Genomic DNA, 27408 nt, shown 5'->3' on the forward strand with positions numbered 1-27408 from the left:
TTCATCGATGCCTAATATGCTAAAAGACCTTGAAGTTTGCCTTTTTTAACATTTTCACCTTTGTATAATACATCTTCATTGCATTTCACCTTGTATTTGATTATACTAATTTAGTTACATATAAGTGGTAGTGGGTATTTAATTTATAGATATGAAGAGCGTTGTACTGACTAGATATTGTATTTATGTATTCTAATTAGATAATGTATTGTATTGTCTTAAGATTGCTTTTATATCACTAATATCATAACATACATAAAATATAATAATAATAAAATCTTCACAACTTACGAATTGATTCATTTATGTAACGTTTGTACTTCTACTCTTGATGATCATAAAATAATGGTTTCGCTAAAACGAGGTAGGTCACAGATGGCTATTTTAAGAAAAATATATATGTAATGAGGACAAATTTTAATGGTTAAATATTATTCCCAGGACAATGTAATAATAAATAGTGGAAGTATTAAAAAACATATTAATCGAATAAGCAGAGTATACAATTACAACTCGACTAATGCAAACCGTAGTTTTGTTTACATCTTGCAGCCTTGCAAATGTCAAAATACATCACTAGTTGTCAGTGTCATGTCATGTTGTCATGTCAAATACTACAACTACGAGAACTGTGTGAAGTTTTTTGTGTTCTGTGTGGAAATGAAATAAAATATTTTGTGTTAACCATTCAGTGAAATAAAGTTTTAGTGAAAATGAAGCCACTAATAGATTTCGATGAATGTCTGAGAGACTCTCCAAAATTTAGGTATTGTGATTATAGTAATCAATGAAAGTTATTCATAGAAAGTGAAATTTTGTACGTGTTGTGCGTGATAATTGTTGTATAAGCCATCCTGTTTGTTATTGTAGGGAGCAGCTGGAAACTGAAGAAGCTAGCATCGATTCACTGGAGCAGAAACTCGATAAAGTGCTCAAAGCATGTTCTGTGATGATAGACTCTGGTAAAATCTACATGAGTCATAGAGGGTGAGGATTGCACTCCTTTCTTTTTTATTTGTATGGTTTTTCTCACACAGCGCGCTACTTCCGTATTCATAGATCAATATATCATTAACTGGCATTAAAATTCTCGTGTTACAACATTCTTGTTGTGCAGAGAGCTCAATTGTATTGAACTATTATACATACAAGGCACTTAAAAGGCTCGTTAGTACATTTAGAACACTTATTTATCAAAAGTATGTTTCTGTAGTTATCTTTATGTTAGTAGTATTTTAGTCATAACACTAAAAACCCAATTGATAAGAATCCTAATTATTATCTTCATTAATAATCTCTTTATTTACCCCAAATATATCCATATCTATAGTCACTACTTATCTTAGAAAGCTGTAATCATTATCATTAAACAATAATAAATAGGAATTACCAAAAGGAAATTGTTTTTTTTCCTGCTCTTTGGCTTTAGAGTACAATATTGATTTTTTTTAAAAAGCTATATTTTAAATATAGTATTGATCAAGTGCCTACCAAAATATAGATGGTATTACAAACCAATGTAGAAAGAAACCATTTCAACACATTCAGTTATTTCTTTATAATACATGAAATCAAGGTTTTTCTAAACAAATTAATGCAAAAGAATTTTAATTGCATTATTCTACATACCTGCCATTTTATTTTATATCATAGTATTGTAAGGCCCATTTTACTTTATAGTCAATTAAGTCAAGTGTTTTAATCATTTAAAGAAAACTTAGAATTGGCATATTATAAAAAATATTGCTTAAAAAATTTTAAAACCTATTATTTAATGTATTTCTTACAATCAAACACACTCTCTATCCTAAAACAAGTGAGAGTTAGTAAATAAAAGCAAACAGCAGCAAGAAGGTTTTAATGTGGTTGAATATTTTAGGACATTTACAAATGCATTATGGGACCTGACTGGGAGCTTTGCAGAGGATCCACCAGTGATGGCAACACTTAACAGAATGATCCATTCCTTGCAAGAGATGAACAAGTTCCACACCATCCTACTGGACCAAGTCTCCAGGACTGTGCTCAAGAATCTCACTGCTTTTATTAAAGTGTAAGTACCTTTTATTTTTATTTACAGTTTTTTAAAGTCTATTATAAATAATAAATAAATAAATAATTTTGAGGCATAACTATCCCTTAGTTAGACAAACAAAGGCCCTGTTTTACAATGCCTAAATTTCAGTAACTAATAGGTAGATGTAGCATGATTAATTACCATATGAATGATGATACAATTGCATCCATAGCACAATTTACTATAATTCTATGCCACAATAATTAGTAATTTCCTTGTTCTATATCCTTATTCATATTGGTTGGGAAAGTTGTCACAATATATTATATTATGTTTTACTATTGTAATAGATATTTGTTAAATATCCTTGTTGATAGTTCTAAGAGATTATTTTCTTAATTGAAAGAAATAATTCTGATACAATGCACCTTGAACAGCTGTAGCACACAATTATATTTCTCAAATGCTACTTTCCTCCCTTGACCATGCAGGTATGAGAACATGAGAAACTAAACCTTTATACAGGTTAAAACAAATTATACCGAATTCTTTCCAAAATAAAATACAGTTCTAAGGAATAAAAATATACTGTCAATAATATACTATTATATTCCCATAAATACTAGTGTGAAATACGTATGTACATCAATTGTATATATCTGTTGTCCTTTAGTTATGTTGTATGTGTGTACATAAATAGTAAATAAATAAATGAATAAAATGACTCATAAAATGCAATTGTCTTAAAGTTGTGTTTGTATTATGAAACATTTAACTAAAGAGTTTCATCTAGTCACTTTTATCTGTTTACACACATACAATGTCTAACCATTGTCATGCTTATCAAAAAATTGATAGTGTTTTTATTGTTTAATAAACAACAATTTTATTGAATAGTTAAACTTACTTAATTGTAATAAGGTTGATATTATAAAAACTGTTTCTTTTTACGTTAATGTAAGATAAAGAAACAGTTATACATAATTAATATCATCTGTCTTTAGCAGAGTATTGACATAACTACAGGATGTTATTACATTTATAAATGTGAAAGTTTGTGTGTATGTACGTACATGTATGTAAGTGGATGTTTCTGTTTGAGACAACCACTAAGCAGTTTTATATGAAGAATTGCATAATTATCTAGACAAATTGTTATCTGAACCAATATTAAGTGTGGGAGAGCCATGCTTTCTCAATCGGAGTGATACTACGGCTTCATAGAAAACCGACGCGAAACAACGCTTGCGCGTGTGTAAGTGTAGTTACCGGAGGACCCCCTTCCCAATCCCCGATTCCCCAACAATCCTTAAATTCCTAACCGGCAAAGCACTTGTAACGCGTCTGGTGTTTCGGGTGCTCATGGGCGTCAGTGATTGCTTACAATACATCTGCTCATTTACCGGCTTATACCATAAAAAGAAAATCAAAAATACTACGATGTTTTTTTTTATAACCATAAGACGGACGACGATTAAGTTGCAATGTAAGAAAATTACTCTGCACTGCACACCTTCCAGAAGTGTAGTCATTGTTATTTTACGCTAATAACAAAGTAAGGGAAAATGTGTGCTGATATTTATAGTTTAATGGTTCCGAGCTGAGATACAGAATAAATATTTACCTTATAGTTCATTGATTTATGTCGGTCTGACAGAGCAGACAGTTAAATTGACGATAGTCGTTAATTTATTTTGGGGAGTTTGTTATGTTTTATTTTATTGTACCGTAGTACCCTTAGTATGAGTTTGCTTTACGTTTAAAGTAAACGAAACGAGAGCGCGTTCGGCGCTCTGATTGGTTGGTTTATTCTAGTCAGCCAATCAGACCGTCGAATCGTTTCGATTACTTTAAACGTAAAGTACACTCGATATATCTCTCACTCGATACATGAGATGATGAGATGAACTGTAAAAATCTCGTAGCCATTATGCTTACTGATAAGCTTAGGTTTGGATACGTATCTAAACGTGCATCCAGTTCGAAAAGCAGGAGTAATAACGGGGCGGTTTTTAATCAGTAATAGTCTGACACTCCCTCTCGCCTCATCCATGTCGGGAGAAGGCATTGGATGATTTTCCCCGTCCAAAAATCTAATTGTTTTAATATAAAATATCTAATTAGTGTTATCTTCAATATAAGTTAAAGAAAAATGTTTCTAGGTATTTTTCCAATTACTTGCGACAAAAGAGAAGTGAACGCAATTAGTTTGTACACTTTTCAATTTTCATAAATAAATGAAGTAGCTATCAAACATATTACAAAGTTGATTCACTGCATTCAATTGATAACAGGTCACTACTTCCTTTACTCGTACTCATGAGTAATGTGTACCACTACGAACAAATGTACTGAAATATTTTTAAAACATTGTTTTTGTTACAGAGATATCAAAGGTGTCAAAGAAAGTAAGAATCACTTTGAAAAAATCTCAAACGATCTGGATACTGCTCTAAATAGGAATTCACAGGTGAGATTATTATGAAAGACCATTCATTTCATTCAAAGAAACTAACATCCATATGTTGATTTCTTTTTTAATGTCGTTAAGTCGTTTGATACCGTAAAATAAAGAGACTTAAACTGCAATAATCATTCGTATCTAATAATAAAAAAATGCTAATAAATATTGTCAACATCCTAATTGTAAAAGATCTAATTTTGACTGGCGTTTCCAATAGCATGTCACTGAAGTCGATATTCAACTGGACTACTACTAAACTGAACTTTAAATAAAAGAGACTATGACCTCTGAGTTTGTTTCGGCATTTCTTCTCAGAGTATCGATAGGAAATGCCGGCCTCGTCTAGTTATTTAAGAGATTGACGTGTAAAAGAGGTACATTGTAACCTGTTTGCAAAAAATATTGATCATTTTATCAATTCCTTGGTTCCAACCAGTGTTAGTGTGCATATGTGCATATCCTTAATCAAAAGATGGGATAAATAAATGAAGTATCAACCTCCTTGCTCAGGTATCTCGCCACAAATGTGTGGAAGTGGAGGAGGTGATGAATCTCTTGCTGGCGACGCGATCATGTTTCCGTCACACGGCGCTCGATCACGTGCAGAAGATCACCATGCTGCAGGCAAGGAAACGGCACGAAATACTGGCTACGGTGAGTTTCATACGACAATATACCCTATGATATTTACAGGAAGGTTGTTTTTCCAGTGTATGTAAAACTATGCGGTATATTATATTAGTAGTAAAATAAGAATAGTCGAGTCTGTTACTGCGATTTTATGAGAATAGTCTCATACCTTTTATTACGCAAGTACGGGTACCTACATGAGAAACGATTTGTTTTGCTAATGCCCTGCGTGTTATAGCATTGTACCTAGGTAACCGACTTACTATGGTTTTAAAGTACCTAGGTATAATAAAACAGCGTCTTACTTAAGACAGAGTTCCTATAATAAAATCCAGCAGATAATATAAAGAAGACATAAATATGAGAATATTAACCACGCACCTGGCTTAAGTAATAAATAGCTTGATGAATGAACATAATAATTGCAAATTTCCATAATAGGTTGGGTAAAAAACAATAATGCGTGGAATGTCCGCGAGGGTCGCGGGCGCAGCGCAATGTGTTTCACATTGGACATGTGTGATCCGTTTTTAGACTGTAACGAATTGCCCGTGCCTACACCGCGAGTAAAATGTATTATTTTCTTGTTTTCAAACTGTAGCTGTGGTCTAATTTAATGGTAAAGCAACAATACGCGATTAATCATAGGCGTCACGTGTTTTATTTCGCGAAGTAAGTAGTAGACGCATAGACATAATTAAATTATGTCTATCTAGCTTCTGCCAGTGGCCTCGCGTGGGACAAAAAGTATCCTATCACCCAAGTCAACTCATACCCTGCCTGTATACCAAGTGTCATCTAAATCCGTTCAGTAGTTTCAGCGTGATTGACAGAGAAACATTCAAATAAACTGACTTTAGCATTTATAATATTAGTGTGATAGACTGAAAATTGTCAATCTCTATTTATTATTAGTTGTAGATAAATTAGTCATCTAACTACACACACATTTATCATTTTATCAAACTTCCTTTAAGATTTACTTGGAAATTAGGTATACGTATGTATCTAAGCGAAAAGCGACATTATTTTCTGGAACATAGAATCGTGAATGCTATTGTAACAGGTTCGTGAATCAGATTGACCTAAATAAGAAAGCAGTTTCGGTTATTGGCGTAGATTTGACGACTGAAATTGTATAAATTGTTTATTAATGCAAGGCTACATGAGAGCTATACACGTGTAAAAGGAGAACACCCTGTTTAAATAGCTACCCATACTAAAATCCGGAGCTGCGGACTACCTAGCGGGTTTACCGGGGCTCCGGCTCGTAAAGCAGGAGTAGGAATGGGGTGGTTTTTAGTCAGTAAGAGTCTGACACTCCCTCTCGTCTCGCCCAAGGCGAGAGAAGTCATTGGATGATTTTCCCTCCTTAAAAAAAACAATATTATCTTCTAAGTAATCTCTTATTAAGTTATTTTTATTAATTCCTACATTAAATCCGCAATATCTGAATCAAAAACAAACCCAAAGTGCAATATTGTTTTTCCTATACAATATTATATTAAAATGAAAAATCAATACACTAAGGCATGTCACGTTTCACTTAATTATACGATTCCAATATCGAGATAAAATAAACAGCAGGTACATACAATACTGAAATTGAAACAATGGCCGTGTGCAGGCGCAAGTTGCACATGCGACCGTATCATCGTAAAATATGTTCTATTGTTATGTATATAGCAGTCATTTTCGTGACTTATCGCGTTACACTGCCGTAGTGGTTGTAAGATTTGTTGCTAACGAAGTTCCGTTTTTAAAAAAATCGGGTCAAACACGCTAACCCTTTGAATGCTATTGTAACCGACCGAAAACTTGTCCTACTTTGCTATTGTCACCATTCGATTTATTATTTGCCGGTCACTTTTACTAAGCCCTTTTAATGTCCTCTTTGCGGCTTCTGACTGCCTAGTTGGTCGAGTGGTCGCAAGTGCGATTGCCGTACAAGGGTTCTTGTTCGATTCCCGTGTCTGGCAAAGTATTGCTGGACTTTTGTCAGGTCCTCGAAAATTTCTCAGTAGTAGCACGGAGTCTGGATTTGTGCCCAGTATGTGGTAATCCCACAAAAACATTTCATGTTAAATGTTGCCAAGACGAGACCATATTGCCTGCACTGTCAAAAAGTAATCAGATCTAGTGTGGAGCCAAGTTTGTAGGCGTGCAAACCTTGGACGTAACTGGCGAGTCGGCCGCACGGACTTTTTGCTATTCGTCATATGGGCTTGAGCTTAAAAATCTATTCAATCTTCTAAACTCTTTCCGTGCGGCCAACTCGCCAGTTACGTCCAAGGTTTGCACGCCTACAAACTTGGCTCCACACTAGATCTGATTACTTTTTGACAGTGCAGGCAATATGGTCTCGTCTTGGCAACATTTAACATGAAATGTTTTTGTGGGATTTCATTTCTTTTTGTAGGTTTTAATTAAGTTTCCCTATTTCAGATTTTTACCCCTCCGCGGCCGCATTCAGACCTCTAGCGTCAAAAGTTGCGAAAGTCTCGAACAAACTTTCACCCTCTAGTTTAAGGGGTTGGGGGTAAAAGTTCCAAGTTTTAGGATTTTTTTGTTGTTTGGGTACTAATACTAGCTTACATACCAAATTTCAGTTTTCTAGGACTTCAGGAAGTACCTTAAGAATTTTGTTGATCATCAGTGAGTGAGTGACGAAATCGGGGTATTTTAGATAACAATAAAATCTAAAGTATAAGAGCTATGCAATTGAAACTTTAGAGGTTTATTAAGTCTACCACTGACATTATATCCTGAAAATTTTGTTTATCTGGTATAACCCAAACTCAAGTTATGAAGGTTCAAAAATACGACGAAGCGCTTCGAGAAAAGGTAGGTAGTGCCCTTGCGCTTGCGCTTCGCTTGGCTCGTCTTGGCGGGGGCACTGCCGTGCCCCCAGATAGGCACACCCTCATCTCACATGGGACTTATAACACAAATGGTGAAAAATTGGGTGTACATTGTATAACGGCATTACGTGCCGTAATGTGTACCTCTGCCTACCCCTTCGGGGATAAAAAAGCGTGACGTTGTGTTGTTATTTGCGGCTTCATTCTCGGTATTTCGTCAATGAATCAGACAACAATTTTATTCATAATTTTATAATCTCTAACTAGAATAAGCTTATCACATTATCAGAAATAATATTTTTATCGACCTGGTATTTCCAAAGATTAGGTAGACTGTTGCGACAAAGCAACGACTGTATGTCTAGTCATCTTTATTGCCTACAATTAGTATAGATATATTGCTACATAACACTTTAATACCAGGATATGCTCGTAACTTTAATCAGAGCATCACTTCAATTACTTATATCACAAAAACAACATACCAACATTCAATGCGTACGAACTACAAACATAATGCTCGGTTTCCTCATACTTTTAATAATAAAATTAATTTGCACCGTCTCGTATCATTGAATTTTACAGTGAGTTTTGAAAACAAACTGTATTTACCAGTACTTATAAAGAAATTGGGCCATTGTCTCTTTGTTTCAGTATTTTTCTTAAAAGTGGAGTTATTATTGAGTCCGATGAGACAGTTCTTTATTTGATTTAGAGTCTTTAGTTTTTTTATTTAAACGAGTAGACAGATCACTTGTAAGCCATCCACGCCGACTATAGACACTTAAACACCAAGTGCGTTGCCGACCGTTTAGGGTTTACGAATATAAGGGTTTTTGGGTAATCGCAGACCGCACTTACACAACGCAAGCGTTGTTTCACGTTGATTTTCTGTGAGGCCGTGGTATCACTCCGGTCAAGCCGGCCCCTTCGTGCCGAAGCATGGCTCTACCCCACTTAAAACTGGTTCTTTCTATAAGGTAATTTCTATGTTCCGAAGTTACCATAGTGATGCCTTACAAAGAATCTTTGTTAAACACGTTGAATCTACCAAAGGTCACTGTGTACTTAAACAAACTAGCGTACGCTATTTGCCAAACCGGTCGGTGTCACACTACAATAGGAAGACAATAATCACGCTCCACTCTAGGACAATGGGTTGATAACCGTAAGTAGTGAGTTTTGCAGCTATTCATAGCAGCTGCCCCCAATGCCTAATTCTGCTAGCATCGCCACGGCCGACTGGTCACTGTCCTTAGAACGTCCGCGGAAACACTACATATTTGGTGCACCTACTTTCCCTGTCACTTATGTTTGTCGATGTTTATGTAAAATTCAAGTTGTTGTGACGGTGTTTTTGGTGTAACGGTAAATAGAGACTTAGACACGTTTTTGCTTCTCGTTTCTTTTTCTATGTTCAACTTATTTGTCTGCGATTCTAGACACATTTTTTACATATTGTAAATAAATGTTCGAAAATGTATTGTAGTTTTAGCTACTATGTATTTTGGCAATAGAGTTCGATTTTTAGTATTGGGAGCAAGCGAAAGGGGTGAGATCTGAACTCACGACCTCGCCTGACCTGTGAGTCATCAGTCAACGGCTGAGCGCTCCGGGTTATTGCGCTTTAATTGAGACAAGAGGGGTCGCTCGATCTACAAGAATATTTATGACACGTTACCTAGACTGTGCCAGATTTCACCCGGTCTGACTTGGTAATAATTCGCTTACGGGTTTCTAACCCGTTTTGATTAATAGCCAATGCTTGTAACAAGATTTTCTATAAAGTAGCGATGCCAATGCAAATAACGCGTAGCTGGGTAGCTACGAATCAAGGACAAGCGAGTGATGTGAAGCGTGTGTGTACAATAAAACAATGCAGTGTTTTTGAGATGGTCGGCTAACGTGTAGATAAATCTATAAAATGTAGGTAGGTAGGTTGTGTAGGTACATCCAATTACAAACTTCAAGGTAATGCACTGTGTTAGCATCGTTTTTGTGTCGAAGCAATCACTTCGTGGGAACTGAGAACACGCTGCGTACGCTTGTACTGGCGCGCGCGTTGTTTATCGCGCATATTAATTGAAAAAAAAAAACATGAGTCATACGTTTTGTTTACATCACATAACGTGACGCTTCGTATATGGTCGCGTTTTAGAAAATGTAATTGCGACCGCCAATTTCGTATTTCGAATTGCTGTTAAATAATATGAAAAAACAAAACTTGGCTTGTTTACAAATGATAAGTAAAGTAATACTTACATTATTTATCCGAAATTATACATAGGTAGGTATTCTCTATTGAACAAACAAGATACGAGGTCATTTCTGAGTAAATTCTGAATAATTCATTGATTATCCTGTTAGGATATTATGTAAATTATCCTAGATACATACATTTGTGAATATTGTAAGGAAATATTTTTTTAGCAGAACAAATCTCGAAGATCTCCTCAATCCATACGTAATTAACTTAACATCAGATTAAAACGTAGAAAGGAAGTTTATACTCAAACAGTTACCAAATATAGCGTTATTCGATTAATTTATTTATCGAGTTCACTTCCTTGATAATAGATAGATAGCGTATCTGACAATGAAGTTGTTACTCATTAGCACTATTCGCAGTTATCATATTGAGCCAGTACGTTTTGCAACGCACCTCTAGTTGGCAAGGCTGCCTTGCTAAGGAGTACACAACTAATCTGACGGTGTCGTCTTCAGTCGACAGTTATGTGTCGGACTGCTAAACCAGTGACTTTTTGTTCCAACAAAGTAACAGTGTCCATACTCTACTAGTTTTGTGATGAATCAGTGAATTGATGGTTTTGTTAAGTGCTTTCTGAACGTGACAAGTCAATTTTTGTGTTATTTTTCAAGTGATAGGGTTGAAAATACTGTACAAGGATTTTTTTTGGATTTTTAAAGTCCTGTACTGGTAAAGTAAGTACGCATTAAATAGATCCTTACATTTAAGTAACCCGATTAAAACACAAGTGCGCAGTGAATTGAATTAAGTCCTATCAAGTAAAAATAGAACTTACGGTCACTTACCTATGGTATAAAACTCCACCAGCCTTCTATGTAGGGCGCAAATAAAGATACTAAAATATCCTTATCTTTGAAAATAGAGTAAACGAACCAAATGATAATTACTGTAGAATCTGAATCACAATGTTCTAAGAAGGTAGGTAAGGACCTGACTTACTTAGATCACCCAATGACTCATCTATTAAATGCTAAAGTGTTGTAAAAAGGAAACGAGCAATAATAGCGATACTTTATATTCAGTAGTTGATATACTTTTTATTGCCAAAAAAAGTTAATTTGTGGTGTCCAACAGTCCATACAAAGGAACGCTCTGAAATAAAAAAGTGTAATAAGTGTCTTGCTCTTTCTTCTGCATATAAATTTACTGTATAAAACGATCAAACTATGTGACTTACAAATACCTATGCCTTTTTGGTCAAACATTGTTTAATAATCTTGACTTAAACTAAAAACTAAAACACTACCTTAGATACTGTGTTTTTGGAGCTGCGAACAACGTAACGGGCTACCGGGGCTCCGGCTTAAAGTTCAGTAAGAGTCTTTACTCAGTAAGAGTCTCGCTTCAACCAAGGTGGGAGAAGACATTGGATGATTTCCCCTCTCAAAAAAAGAAAGATACTGTGTCACACAGTCCGATATGAAAATCGCCAGCGAATTCCCAGTATCACATGCCCTGTAGACACCCTTGTCAAAGCTGCACGAATTTTGCGGTTAATGATATTTAACAAGAAAAAACATTAATAGTCTAGTTATCAAATTGGGGTCACGTCAAAGTTGATTCACCCCTTTAGGCTTAAGTTACAAATAATGTGCCTAAGTGATTCTTTACCTTCTATTTTCATAATGTATTTAATTTCTTATGTTATGTTTTATATCAAGTCGTTAAGATCGTATACTTAATACCCAATCTGTCGATAGATTTAACTACTAGTGAGCTTATTTTATGGGATATACCTTAATTAACATTTAGAAATATACCCTTTTTTAACTCTTACTGTTATGGACTAAAAATCACCCCGTTCCTTCCCCTGCTTTGAGCCGGAGTCCCGGTAACCAGTTACATTGTCCGCAATACCCTTAAATCTATTTCTGGTTATGTGGGAAGGATTACGTCAATGAAATCTATTTATCGATAGGTATCCTATAAATATCTTCACGAACAAGACAGGGTCTCTTTAATATAATTATGGTGTGCTATGAAAGTACGTATATGTAGCTATTTATGACTCAAATCGTTACACATACGTTCGGGGGCGTGGGTATTTGACGTCATTATTCTTCTATTATACCAGGGTACAATAACCACAGGTTCTTACATAATTGTTACAGATTCTCTATTTTTAGTGTAGGTAATCTCAGTTACATAAATAACTCAAATTATCCCGTACAAAAATGTATTTTCGTACAATTATCGTAATTATTATTTGGATAAGGAAATATCACCTGGAAAGTGGATTGATTACAGGCTATCTACCTTATCAGTAAAGGACTGAATAGCTTGCCAAAAAAATAAAAAAAATTACAAATTGTCCACTCTAACACGAGGCAATCACACAAGAACATAATTAAACAACAACATACCTAGTTACGTTAATAATAACTTATCATATCATATTCAAAAACTAAACAATAACTTGTTCCAAAGAAAATTCATTGTCAATTATTTGCGGTTAATATCTGTATAGCTCAATAAAGTAAATGTCAAATTATAGCCACAACAACCCAAGTGCAGCAAGGCGAGAAGAAAGCTTACTCGAGCAATTTCATAATGATTGGATCGTGACTTTCACCAGTGTGTTGTATAAATAAAAACTAAAGCAACAGGTCACGACTCGCGACACCTTATTTTAACTTTCTATGGTGTTTTTTTTAATTTAATAAAAACTCTTTGACACAATTTACTTGTTCAGTTTTTCTGTGGGCTCGGCTGGGTGTGACTGTGACTCAGTGCTAATATAGGGCAAATAAAAGGTGTAAGCGGAACGCTCCCGAAAAACACCACAATTTGTTTATCTAATCTTTATATATATAATTCTTCTGTACGTGTGTATGTCACTGAACTCCTCTTAAACGACTAGACGGATTTTGATGAAACTTTTTGTGTGTGTTCAAGAGGATCTGAGAATGGTTTAGATTCACAATTTTGTCCGCTGGACAATGTTTTTTTAATTAATTTTTAATTTATTAGTAGTTGTTGATTTTGGAATGTTTTACATCGGATCCGACGGACGGCGCTACCATCGCAGTGTCAAATATTAATGACGTTAGATATTGTCATAATATTTGAATAATAATTTTCATCAAAAAGGTCCAGGATGTTTTAGCTTATTAAAAAAGTTTAAAATTTTCAAATTAACGTGTAGACAGGACAACGTCTGTCGGGTCCGCTAGTACATATATAAAATTCTCGTGTCACAGTTTTCGTTGCCATACTCCTCCGAAACAGCTTGACCGATTTTGATGAATTTTTTGTGCTTATCCAGTATCTACGAAAATCGGTCAACATCTATTTTTTCTCCCGCTAAATGTTAGAGTTACAACCCTAATTTTTTTAATTTTCCGCGGAAACTAGTGTTTTTATAATTTTAATCGTTTTTGTGTTCGTATTATTCATGCAATATCGAAATTCAGCATAAGATTACAACTATTATTACCTAAAATTAACATTGAATTTTCTTATTTTTTTTTTTTTTTTAATAATACACGTTTTTTACCGTCACATGTTTGCGGCGTTTGGGAGCGTTCCGCTTACACCCTGTATAATTTACCAATGTATGAACCCATGTAGAAATAGCGTGCGAAAAGCTATGTATTTCTATTACGGACTTATTTCGCTATTAAATTTTATTTTATATTTTCAATAAAGAAACATCCGTTTATTTTTTGACATTTTTGACCTAATTTCCACTGCTATCGTTTACGATTAGATATTGGAAATAATCGTTATCTATGGAAAGGTAATCGGCGTAATATCTCCTCAATTTGTTACGTTGCTAAAAATGGTGAGTCAAATAATATTGACAATAGTAATATATCTTTTTCCGATTTAGCTTCACGAGATAACAGTATTTTTATAGAACCCAGTGATGATGTTGAAGTTTGTCAGATTATAAGGAATTTAAAAAATACAAAATCTTGTGGGTATGATAATATTTCTACGGATATAATCAAATGTATATCCCGGTATATATCACCACCACTAGCTCATATCATCAACCTATCTCTTGAACAAGGTTGTTTCCCTGATAGGTTGAAAATGTCATTAATCAAACCATTACACAAGAAAGGTTCCAAATCTGATGTAAATAACTATAGACCTATAGCCCTAACTCCAATTTTGTCTAAACTATTTGAAAGAATTATGTATAAACGGGTACTTAATTACTTAAATAAATTTAATATTCTTGTAAAGGAACAGTTTGGTTTTCAACAAAAGAAATCTACAACATTGGCTATATATACGCTTGTGAGAGCAGTAATGAATAGTATTAACTCCAACACTTCTTCTTGTGCACTACTTCTGGACCTTAGTAAGGCATTTGATCTTGTAGATCATTCAATATTAATTAGGAAAATGGAAAGATATGGTATCAGAGGTTCTGCTCAAAAATGGTTCGAATCATATTTAAGTAATAGGAAACAGATAACCAGAGTCACAAAACTTAACGAAACAAATAATACATTAGAAAATTTTGATTCAAAACCGCTCGCAAATCACTGTGGTGTACCACAGGGGAGTATTTTGGGACCATTATTATTCTTGATTTATATAAATGATTTACCACAAGCTATAAAGCATCAGTGTGTTCTATTTGCAGATGACACCACAGTAATAATAGAAAGTAAAAATCCACAAGACTATGATACCATTATAAACGAATCATTGAATGATATTACTAAATGGTTAGACATTAACAAACTAAGGATAAATGTTATGAAAACTAATGTATTAAGATTTAAAACTTGGAAAAGTAAACACATAAATTTAAATATTGCATATGATGGTACAATGATAGAACAGGTTAACAGTGCTAGGTTTCTTGGAGTTTTTCTCGATGAACACCTTACATGGAAAAACCATATAGAAAATATTTGTAATAAAATTAATAAGTTTGTTTTTGCGTTAAGAAAGGTTAAAGATATTACTTCAAAGCATACAGCTATTCATGTCTACCATGCGTATGTTTGTTCAGTAATTCGTTATGGAATAATTGTTTGGGGGAATTCTGTGGATATTTCAAGAGTATTTATAGCGCAGAAAAAATGCATTCGTGCAATATTTAACTTGAAATGGTCTGAATCCTGCAGGCCTGTATTTCAGTCTAATAAACTATTAACTGTTCCTTCCATTTATATATATGAAGTAGCTAAATTCATAAGAGCCAATCCTGCGCTATTTGAAGTTAAAGATAACGTAAATAAGAGAAAAGCAACACGCGTGCTTCTCCAAATGCCCGTACCTAGGTTAGAGTTATTTAGACGGAATTGTGTTTACATGGCTCCTCTTATTTATAACACCTTGCCTAAATCTATAACGGAACTTCCTTATAAGAAATTTTGTATTACATTAAAGAAATGGTTAATAAAAGAAAATTACTACTCAGTGCAAGAATTTTTAGTAAAAAATAAATGTAAATCTTTTGGCTATATAATAAGAAATAAATAATAGTTAAGTTAAATTAAGTTAAGTGTAGCTTATGTACCAAAGCTTACCTAAATAATTGTTGTCAAAATGTATATGTCTTATGCATGAGTATTCTTGTACCTATCTAACCAATTGCATGCCAATAATGGTAAATGTGCTGATCTTATTATATTGTATGTAACACCTATATTATGTACCACATTTGAGCAAATAAATAAATAAATTACACCTAAGACTGAATGGTTGTTATCGTTTTAAGTACTAAAATTTTATACTGCACTTGCACTCTTTCTGAGCCAAAAAAGGGTTCTTATTTATTTAGACTTCTTAATTATAAATTCAAGTAGCTTTATGCCTGGAGCTTCGCCTGGACCCACTTGGAATTTAAAAGATTATTATACAATTTAATTGGTTATTATTCTAGAGACAATATTTCCATAGGATAGGGTCGATCGGGACAGTGTTATAGTTTATCAATGCAAACAACTGCACAATAAAATCTTTCCTTCTTTATAATATTAATGCTAGATAGGGTGCTTTATAATAGGTATTGCTTACGTTGATCGTAGGAACCAAACACTTTAGATTAAATAGAGAGGCTTTATATTGAAAGTGTACAATGAATAGATAGGCACCATCCGATATCAGTACTGTTCTTACTTTCATTAGCTTCGGAGTACACACTGGTAGACTTCTATCGATTTCCAACCTTATTGTTTTGCAATAATGTTCAAAATACTTGAGACATAATTATAACAAGTGGTTTATGACTTATTATGTAAATGAAGCTTATCTATTTCAGTTCCTGTCGTACTTGCAAGCGTGCTGCACCTATTACCATCAAGGTGCTGACTTGTCGGAGGATTTGGAGCCATTTCTTAAGACCACCGCGGAAGACGTGAGTTATTTTTATTTACTTTTACTTGTTTTGTGTGATAACTTAAAGTATTTTTAAGCTGACATGGTCACTAACACTAGAATTGGAACTTGAATATAAGATATAGATAGAATATCCCGTATATTTACCATGTTTTTCTATTTCTATGAGTTTCCGATATTTCGGCACTGTTGCAAGCGCCATGATCACGGATGAACGAAATAGAAAAACATGGTAAATATCCCGTTTCAAGTTCCAATTCTAACTTAAAGTATTTGAATTTGTATGAACCTGCATTTGTTAATGGCCAGGCCTGTAGCGTTAAAATAGTTATGACTTAAAAATACTAACATTCAGCTATAAAGCCTAATTAAGACCCAGTAATGACAAATTACCACATGTTAGTTTCTTTACGATATAACGGATGTGTAAATTACTTTTAAAAATTGCTAGTTAATTGACTACTATTACGAACTCCACATAAATCAAGTTCACTTATTAGTAACGTTATACTTAAAATTGTCGACATAACAACGCAAATTGACCGTGATACACAAAGTGGTGCCGATGCCGCGTCAAAGCACGTCACGTTCGTTACAAGAAGTATTCAATCATACGAGTATTCACTAATGATCAAATTTCCAGATCGCAGCTATGCGTAACGACACAAAAATACTTGACAAAGAGATGGAGAACCGTCATACGATTGTGAACAGTAAGGACACCGTGCTACCCAGCTGTAAGACCAGTGAAGCTGAAGGAGATTGCAAAGACGGCCTATTGAGTACACCGTGCCTCAAAAACTTACCGCGAATGCAAGGATATCTCTTTAAAAGGACATCGAATGCCTTCAAGACATGGAATAGGAGATGGTTTTATTTATACGACAATCGTCTAGTGTATAGGTGAGTAGAGTACCGAGTATCTTGTACGAGTTTGTTTTACTTAAACTCGATATGCACGCTTATGACGTTCGGCGCTCTGATTGGCCTATTTCAATGAACCAACCAATCAGAGCGCCGAATGCGATAACGTTTCGATCTCGTTAGACGTAAGACAAATTCATACAAAACCCTTAGTACTTAGAGTTGTTTGCGGTTTTCGATTCTACGTTTTGTTATGTAGGCCAATGACGTCAAACGCCTGGTGGTACCTATTCTTTATTGGTATTGTTTATTTGTTCGATTAGATCGGTCAGATTAGATTAGATAGTATAAAATAATTGCAATTGCATTGTTTGGCTCAATTGCTCTAGTCGTCTAATGATTTGAAATCTGGATTTGATATTATTATGCCGTCAATTATGAACTTCAAATGTGGATGAGATATTGGTGTATTTGGGACTTGTTTCACAATGTCTGGATAGCCGCTATGTATCAGATAACTTTGAATTGACAAAGTAATTTGTATGAACTATCTGTCACATAAGCTTATCGAGCACTTATATGTAGATTAGGCGTTAGGCACTTAGTATCCGTATTGTTAAACTTTCTTTAAAAACATCACCATACCAATCTTAATACAAACAAATCTAAACGTAGAAAGCATATCTTGTAAAATCTTTTTCATCTTTTTACGTCTCTCTTTCCGTATTCGGTCTATACTCATTGTATCCATGAGATTATTCTAAATTAGTCCTTATTTGTTCAGGAAAAGGACAGGGGAGTTGAACGTGACAGTAATGGAGGAAGACTTGAGGCTGTGCACTGTGAAGCCTGTACTGGATGGCGAGCGTCGGTACTGTTTCGAAGTGTTGTCACCATCAAAGTAAGTCCACGGCATAGATAGAACTATCACGAATTTTTATCCGAATTCATGTTTATTAACCCCTGTTAATTTGTAAATGTGTTTTCTTAATTAAATACGTAATTTGAAATGTTGAATGGAATTATTCTTTTTTTTGCTGTTGATGAATGAATCCCATATAACAGTATGCGAAATAGCCAAAATCTCAACTTCAACAGTATGTTGCTCGTAATATGTTACATTTATGTTATTTACACTCATTATATTGTACCCGGAATATATCCTGGGAAACATACAGCAGTATCATTAAAATATTCGGTTATTTATTCACCAAGCCGTTTAATAGTGAGGATTTTAGCGAAAATGACCCTCTTTTAAAAAAGGCAATGCCTACATGCCTATCTTATAAAGCTACAATTTTGAACGAGCACCAAGCTTCACAGACGGACAATTGAATTCGACGTTTCAAAAGTGCCTAATTAAGGATTTATTGAAATAAACTTAACTTTGACTTATGCTAATCAAAATTAATTTCCAGGAGCCACATGCTTCAAGCAGACTCAGAAGAAATGCTCAACTGTTGGATAACAGCGCTACAGAACGGGATCCGGTCCGCTATACAGCAGGGACAAAGCCGGGAGCATCCTGACACACAACTCATACTGGTACCAGACGATAGACCTTCGGAGAACAGGCACAGCGTCGCCAACGTTAGGGGTATGAGGAAAATCAGGTAAATATAAACCATTTTTTAACTGAAATGTTCGGATTTAAAGAATATTTTTGTGTTTGATAGTCCATTTATTCAGGAAGGCTAAATAACACATCACGTTACGATCAATAGACCACATTTTAGTGGGAAATTAGAGCAAGGAGCAAACGGTACACCTGATGGTAAGCAAGAATCGCCCGTGGACACCTGAAGCAACATTAAAAGAGTTACAAAATGCGACCTAGGAGGAGAAGAGTGGGTCTCCTGTAACCTTACTCAAATGGTAAAACACAACGCAAGCGAGTTTGCTTTACCGTTAAAATAATCGAAACGAGAGCTATTACGGCGCTCTGATTGGTTGGTGCATTCACAGCGCTGAACGCGTTCTCGTTTCGATTACTTTAAACGTAAAGCAAACTCATACTAAGGGTACTGTTAGGTCTTGGTATCACTCCGGTTGAGTCGGCTCGTAAACTCTTTTAATTCTAGTCATTTCTATTGTTTTAGGATATGGGAGCAACTGTTAAGTATTCCAGGAAATAACTACTGCTGTGACTGCGGCAGCCCTAACCCTCGGTGGGCTAGCATCAATCTTGGCATCACACTCTGTATAGGTAAGAACGTCTTTACTACTTTTGTGTACATCCAAAATATAACCTTTAATCGCTTAGATATAAAGTTCAATTTCGATTGCCTATTTTATGTCTTAAACCTTATGTATAAACGTGCGTCAGTGCTTACTACTTTGTGTGCTGCCGAAAAATAACCCTTATTACTTAGGTAAAAAAGTTCATTTTCTACTGACTCCTTTAGTTAGTCCTTTGTACAAATTGTTGCAGAATGTTCTGGCATACATCGTTCGCTTGGAGTGCACGTTAGTAAAGTAAGGTCCCTTACTTTGGATGACTGGGAACCTGAGATCATAAAGGTATTTATGTCAATTCATATTGTTATCTAATCATTAAAATATAAAATAAAAAATTTACTGTTAAAAGCTTCTATCAAGATAGTGTTTTCATTATTCAAAGATGCTCGATTACTTTCAAACCTTACCGGAGCTCATAACTATAATCTGTGTGCCATATGTGAAAGGGGTCGTTTAGCGGTTCCTAAATATATTCTAATAAATAATGTGTTCTGTTCTAGGTGATGGCAGAGCTTGGTAACAAAATAGTGAACATGATCTACGAAGCTAACGCCGAAGGAACAACAATAACAAGAGCTACACCGGACTGTGAAACGTAAGTAATCTGTAATAAGTTACATATTTCAATGCTTTAGTCATGAAACTTCTAACCGAAATCTGTACTAGGAAAGAAAGTCTTTTTCTTGGCTAGGGATAGCTCGGTAAACGAACAAATGGTTCGTCTGATAGGCAATCGACGTCGCCCGTAATCTAAACCATAGGATTTACAAGTAAATTGTCGGTATTTTGGGGGTTAGGTATTGAAGGATAAGGTATTTTAAGATTGATATGACTGCTTGCTATTAGGGTTGGTTCATATCTGACGGAATATGCGTCGCACATTATCGGTCACGTAACGCCAGAAAAGATAAATGTATAGAAAAACACTTGACCGTTCACACTCGACCGATGGTACGTTAGTGCAACCGATGATATAGTCGACGTATTTTACGTCAGATATGAACCGACTCCTATCGTGACTTGAAATTAGTCAAGTTCCTTGTCAAATAGTTATGCAAGTAAGCCGGTAAACAACATTACTACATAGTATAAAACAAAGTCGCTATTTTTGACTGTTTGTATGTACGCTTAAATCTTTAAAAGTACGCAACTGATTTTATTTGATGCGATTTTTTTTAATAGTTAGATTGATTCAAGAGGAAGTTTTATATAATACAGGCATAATATGCCAATGCACCCATGCGAAGCTGGGGCGGGTCCGCTAGTAATTTATATAGTATGTCTCACGAAAGTTATAATATAAATCTGTATTTGTGTACAGGAACGTGCGCGAGACTTGGATCCGGTCGAAGTACGTGTCGCTGCTGTTCGTGAAGGACCTGGTGGGCGGCGGCGCGCTGGCGGCCGACAGTCCGCTGCGGACCGGCCGACGCTGGTCCGTACGTCGCGCCCGACGCAGGTCACTAGATAATATTCTATTTTTTCGAAGGACAGAGTCAACTACATACTTCTCCCGTCCTAGGTGACGAGAGAAAAAGAGAGAAAGAGAGAGTCTAGTGTCTGCGTACCCGTATAACGTGCTTATACGCGCGCTTTCGTCAATTGACGATTACATGACGAATGTTTGCATCATATGTGTAAAAACAATCAAAACTGTCTCCTGTTTAATGTTTTTTTTTTTTTTTGAAACACGCCGGTAATCGAGCAGACGTATTACCTGATGGTAAGCAATCGCCGCCGCCCATGGACACTTAAAACACCAGAGGCTTTACAAGTGCGTTACCGGCTTTTTGGGAGTTAGGAATTTAAGGGTTGTTGTTCGGGAATGGGGATGGGGAAGATTGGGAAGGGGTGAATTGGGCCTTCGGTAACCTCACTCACACAACGAAACACAACACAAGCGTTGTTTCACGTCGGTTTTCTGTGAGGCCGTGGTATTACTCCGGTCGAGCCGGCCCATTCTTGCCGAAGCATATTTTTCAAATTCAAATTCTTTATTTGCAGACTATGGGTGAGCTAACAAGATGTTCTAAAAACAAAATTATAAACCGCCATAATCAGGCTCATACCATGCAATTTTAAATGCAAATTAGGTACAAACGAATTACCACAGTATCATGCAAACGTGTCAAGAAAATTTTATCAGTATCATTTTTCGAGGGGGAGAATTATCAAATTACTTCTCCCGCCCTGGGTGGCGAGAGCGAGAGAGAGAGAGAGTCATAACTCTTACGTCTAGTGTCTGCGTAACCGCACGTTATACGCGCGCTTTCGTCAATTGACGATTACATGACGAATGCTTGCATCATGTGAAAAAACAATCAAAACTGTGTCCAGTTTAATGTGCAGTTTAAACTTATTATTCTTCTGTTTCTAGAGTCCGTGCGGCTCCTGCGGTGCCGGAAACTATCAATGATGAGAAGAGCGATGCCAACAGTAACACGAGTGGTAAATATTTATATTTAATTAAATAATAGATAAATTACAAAACAGAACATAGTACTAAAGTGCAATACGCACATCCCCCATCCATTTCTAAGACATGAAACAAAGTATGCGTTGAGGCCTAATGCCTTCTAGCGAATCCTCCAAAAACCTAACAACTCTATTGTTGATTGTGACTTTACCCGTAACCCTGAAAATCTAAGACCTATATTTTCGTGTTTGTTTATAGTGTCAGAAAGTTCAAGCAAGTCTGACGGCAGTCCAGTGTTGTTGATCGGCACGGAGCTGGCCAGTGACCGCGGCGTCGACCTCAGCCTGCCTTCTGACCACGACTCCACTGAGGGAGAGGACAGCGATGAACTAGGTTAGTGGTTTGACATTGCGTAGATATGAGCCTAGTTTGTTTATTTTTCTAATTAAAATGGCCTAGAGTGAGGCTTCTGTGCCTCAGAAATCACATAAATCCGTTGGTCATCGTCAGAGGGTACCTAGCTTTTAAGGGGCATCAGTTTAATAGGTATTGTTTGTTGTGTAGCGGCGGAGGAGATGTCCCGGCTGTCGGCCGACGCGGTCCTGTCGCAGGCCGCGCGAGCTCACAACGTCGCCGTCATGCGGGGCGCACTCGCCGCCGGCGCGGACATACACGCGCGGGGACATACTGGCCGCACCCCGCTACACGCCGCCGTGCTCAGTGTAAGTACATACACCGCGGGGACATACTGGCCGCACCCCGCTACACGCCGCCGTGCTCAGTGTAAGTACATACACCGCGGGGACATACTGGCCGCACCCCGCTACACGCCGCCGTGCTCAGTGTAAGTACATACACCGCGGGGACATACTGGCCGCACCCCGCTACACGCCGCCGTGCTCAGTGTAAGTACATACACCGCGGGGACATACTGGCCGCACCCCGCTACACGCCGCCGTGCTCAGTGTAAGTACATACACCGCGGGGACGTGATACACTTGTAATAAAGACGATACAGCCTGTCACGTACATTTTTAAAACAATATAACCCTTTCTATTAACTCCTATTCGATTATAAACGTCCATGGCCAGAAAAATACGACCCAACAATAGCCACAATTTACTATTGAAGACACTGTAAATACGATTCTTTTGAATATAAGTCCCGGTCATACCTTGAAACCAATCAAGCATCCTCGAAAAGTTTACATGCCGTTAATACTAAGTTATTTATTACAGGGATCAGTGATGGCGTGTTCATTCCTGCTGTTGAACGGTAGCAAGTTAAACTTGCAGGACGATGATGGGAAGACTCCTTTACACCTTGCCACGGAAGCTGGTCACACTGGACAGGTAAGAAAAGATTTGTCACCTCCCTTGTGTTGTCAGAGCCGACTAAATATGATCTGATGATGACTTTGATCTCCAAACCCCTCGCCAAGCGTGGGGATTATTGCGGACCACCTAGCGGGTTTACCGGGGCTCTGGTTCGAAAAGCAGGAGTAGGAACGGGGTGGTTTTTAGTCAATAAGAGTCTGACACTCCCTCTCGCCTCGTCCAAGGCGCGAGAAGACATTGGATGATTTTCCTCCCTCAAAAAAAAAAAAGCGTGGGGATTATAAGCAAACCCCTTTTATTTTAAGGTAATCCATATTCCAGCATTGGACTGTTGGTGACAATGGTGATTTTAAAAAGCTTCATTTTATTTATAGGTTTGCCTACTACTCAAGTACCGAGCGGACCAGTCGATAGTTGACAAAGACGGACAGACGCCACTAGACATCGCCGTCAATAACGCCAACGCTGATATTGTTACACTGTAAGTAATTTTTTACTATGAATGTTTTCTATGTATACAAATATGTACCTTATTTAGTTGTAGTCACAGTTGATTTTAGCGTAGCATACGGTAGTGCATACTAACAAAAAGTCACCTTATTCAGTTGCTATCACGGTTCATTTTAGGATATGGATACGGAACTATGCACATTAGAGTTTTTAGTGTTATGTTTTTAAGTCGATTTTTTAAACGCAGTTTTTTTTTCATTTCAGTAAACTTTATTTTTAAGCATTTATAAATGTTATCTTTCAGTACTACTATTAGTAGCAAGTGCCTAACATAATCCTTTGTCCAATCGAAGTAGGCAGAAACTACAGACCACAACCTAGTATTCTTTGTATGATTCTAACATCCTTAATCTTTATTTCCCATATTAATAAACACATAACAATCAGTTTAAGGCTGACGAAGTTGAACGAGGAGATGCGAGAGAGCGAGATGTCATCGAACGACGACACGTACAACGAGGTGTTCCGCGACTACACGCAGCTCGCGCACTCGCACCCCGAGCGACTCGTGCGGGCCAAGCATAACAACAACGAAGGTAATTCATATATTAACTACATTTTCATAACCGGAACTGCGGACTACCTAGCGGGTTTACCGGAGCTCCGGCTCGAAAAGTAGGAGTAGGAACGGAGTGGTTTTTACTCAGTAAGAGTCTGACACTCCCTCTCGCTTCAACCAAGGCGGGAGAAGTCATTGGATGATTTAAAACTAGTGAAAAAAACTACATTTTAAAACTAGTGACCTGCCCCAGCTTTGATGGTGATATATTATGCATGAATATACACATAAACCGTCCTCTTGAATCACTCTATCTATTAAAAAATAACGCATCAAAATCCGTTGCGTAGTTTTAAAGATTTAAGCATACAAAGGGACAGAGTGTTTAAGAAACAAAGTCACTTTCTCAGAGATGTTTTATACTATGAAGTGATACGTCGGGATTTTCTATCCACGTTTATTCTCATGTAAACTTTATATGTGCGGTGACGTCATCCGTTGTTTTGTTCGTAGATCTAGAAATCGAACTTATGCTTGACTATTTTTCTTAACAGGAGAACAACCAAATGAATGACGCAACGAGTCGGGCGGTCGGCGGCGATGGCTGTGGTAGCGACCACTACTAGCTCAGTAGCCGAGCGGAACCCATATATACATACATACATGTGTGTGACGTCACACAGGAAGACTCAGAACTATTAAACAAATCGAGGTAAACGTGCATATTCTGTGAAATAGTTCATAGTTAAAACAGATTAAAAAAGTTTGCAGTGTAGTTTATTTTTCTAGCTCTATAGTACTAGTGTTAAAATTCGGCTTAGTCGATTTTTTTGTGACATCACTATGACTGCTTATTTTTTTTTGTAATCTGGTAACACAGGTTGTTGTTGCCAGACTAATTTCACAGATAACATAATATTGTACCTTTTTAGTACTGTATTTGGTATGCTAGATAATGTTTTTAGGCTATGGTCTTCCCAAGTGAAGAGTCAAATTAGCGCTCTGAACAACGCAAAGACATTTGTGCTAAGTACACTATAAGGCTGTTTGGGCTTCATAAAGTCCTTCAATGTTACGAATCTTTTTTATATATTTAGTAGAATAACTGGATATTAATAGTATCTTGTTTGAAATTCCTGTTGATGGCTATAAGCGTACTAATAAAATAAAATAAACTAAAATGAAATAATTATAAAACACGCTAGTGCTTCTAAGACCGTAGGTCGGTAAAGTGATCTCTGTTAAAATTTAATATGTAATATGACTTATATGAAACTATTTGCTGCCAAACAAACATAATCATTTTACAATAGAATTAATCATTCAACGAAGTTTAATGTTTTTTGAAATATATATATTTAAATCTCTCTTTGCAATGGTGCCAAGTAGAATAAAACTACACTAGCGCCGCTACTATAGAAACTTTACTAACAAAAAATACACATTTTTTTAACGCCAAAATTATGAAAGAGACAACACATTAGATGCACGAAATAGTAAAAAATTTAAAGGAAAGATTAATTCTGTCCTTTTCTAGTTACACATGCTAGAGCAAGACAGCAATAGGTCTTTTGTAGGTCTCACTCCATATTATGATATTTTCTATGGCTTAACAATTTTCTCTGGTTACTTCCATACTTGTTGACTTAGCGTAAAGCTGAGGTGTATATAATAAAAATAATCGATATTATTATAATAATTATAATAACTATTGTTAATAAAATAATGTTATTGATGCATAGCGTATTAAATGGTTGGGGTGGCGAGATGTAAGCTTTAAATGTTAGTGTATTAAGTATGTATACCTTGATGTATTGTCTGGAATAATATATTTAGACCATAGTACAGGTTAATCACCTGTTCAGTGATTGACAGTACATAATGTACCTTAACAGTATGGTAATAAATTTGATGTTTCAATGACACGTCGGAATGAAACTATCTGTATGAAATTACATGCGACAATGAGATATAATGAGGTCTATGTCTGTTTCCTAAGCTCCTAAAATCTTGCTTCCTAATAAAATAAAAATTAAAAGATATCTTTCCTCCCGCCATTGCGCGATCGCATCAAGTTATGAAGAGAGCCATAATTCAAAGGGTGGTGTGATTTATCTTTAGTAAACCAAAGATTTTAAGTATTGGTTTTAATAACGTTACTTAGATATTATTTTTGTGTAATAACTATCGTGAGACGTACTCAATTATACATATAATTGAAATGTAGGGCTTACTCACTTGAAACTGTTCGAGAAAAGCTCTACTAGTTTCAAGTCATACCGCGAATGCGTTAGTGTGTCGCCACCGCCTCCTCCGTCATTCGTACGTGGAGAATGTATGAGTCCCGATGTGACTTGAAACCAGTAGAGATTTTCTCAATAGTTTACGTGAGTAAACCGCAATTTCAAATTAAAGTTAGATATTATACCTAGTTAGTTGGAAACTATAAGGTTAAATTATTCAAGGCCTATGTTTTTCTCCAAAGGTTCCAAATGTATTGCGTGGCTTTTTATGAAATCCAAGTGCGATTAACATTCCTGTTTTAAAAAAATAAAGCCATTCCAAAAATGTTGGCATTTAAATGTATTTTTTTAAGAATTCGGCTCATACGTGAATCTCAATTGAAATTTATTATTGTTAGCTCCTATTGTTTTTTATATATTTTAGTGTAATAATATTATAATGTACACTTGCCAAATTATTGCAATGTTCTCAACTTGCCTCTGTAATATTGCTTTTGCGATTTAATACAGCAATTTTGATATTTTACCAGTATTTTATGATCCTGTATTACTCTGTAAATATACGACCTCTTTTAAGGAACGAGTTATTGTTTGTAAATGTTCAAAGTATCTTGAAAAATATATAATCAATAAAATGCTACGAATTCACTACTTATATTTATCGATATTGTCCTTTTATGTTTTATGAAATATCTCCGTATTACTGTTTCGACGAATTTACATAACGAAATATCTTAGTCCTTATAATGTTAA

At 35.9% G+C, this 27408-nt stretch overlaps 1 protein-coding gene across 1 annotated transcript; it reads left to right on the top strand.

The window, feature by feature from the left end:
• The first annotated feature begins 590 nt into the window (after positions 1–590).
• Positions 591–27310, top strand: LOC118268985 (arf-GAP with coiled-coil, ANK repeat and PH domain-containing protein 2). Its single transcript, XM_050703764.1, has 20 exons — positions 591–766; positions 871–987; positions 1880–2053; positions 4403–4487; positions 4992–5135; positions 16471–16566; positions 17191–17450; positions 18196–18312; positions 18830–19024; positions 19511–19617; positions 19843–19931; positions 20150–20244; positions 20971–21108; positions 22027–22097; positions 22324–22458; positions 22630–22787; positions 23305–23418; positions 23778–23884; positions 24301–24449; positions 24967–27310. The coding sequence occupies exons 1-20, from the start codon at positions 714–716 to the stop codon at positions 24984–24986; spliced, it is 2424 nt and encodes an 807-aa protein (XP_050559721.1). The 5' UTR covers positions 591–713; the 3' UTR covers positions 24987–27310.
• The last annotated feature ends 98 nt before the right edge of the window (positions 27311–27408 follow it).

This window comes from Spodoptera frugiperda, chromosome 2 (genome assembly GCF_023101765.2).
Source record: "Spodoptera frugiperda isolate SF20-4 chromosome 2, AGI-APGP_CSIRO_Sfru_2.0, whole genome shotgun sequence".
In the NCBI taxonomy this organism is placed as follows: Eukaryota; Metazoa; Arthropoda; class Insecta; order Lepidoptera; family Noctuidae; genus Spodoptera; species Spodoptera frugiperda.

What these genes read in the sequence shown, in the direction of transcription:
- LOC118268985 (XM_050703764.1), top strand. Translation starts at nt 714, where the DNA reads ATGAAGCCACTAATAGATTTCGATGAATGTCTGAGAGACTCTCCAAAA. An exon ending in CTCACTGCTTTTATTAAAGT is followed by an intron (nt 2,054 to 4,402) that starts GTAAGTACCTTT and finishes TTTTTGTTACAG; the next exon opens with AGATATCAAAGGTGTCAAAG. An exon ending in AGAGGACAGCGATGAACTAG is followed by an intron (nt 22,459 to 22,629) that starts GTTAGTGGTTTG and finishes TTTGTTGTGTAG; the next exon opens with CGGCGGAGGAGATGTCCCGG.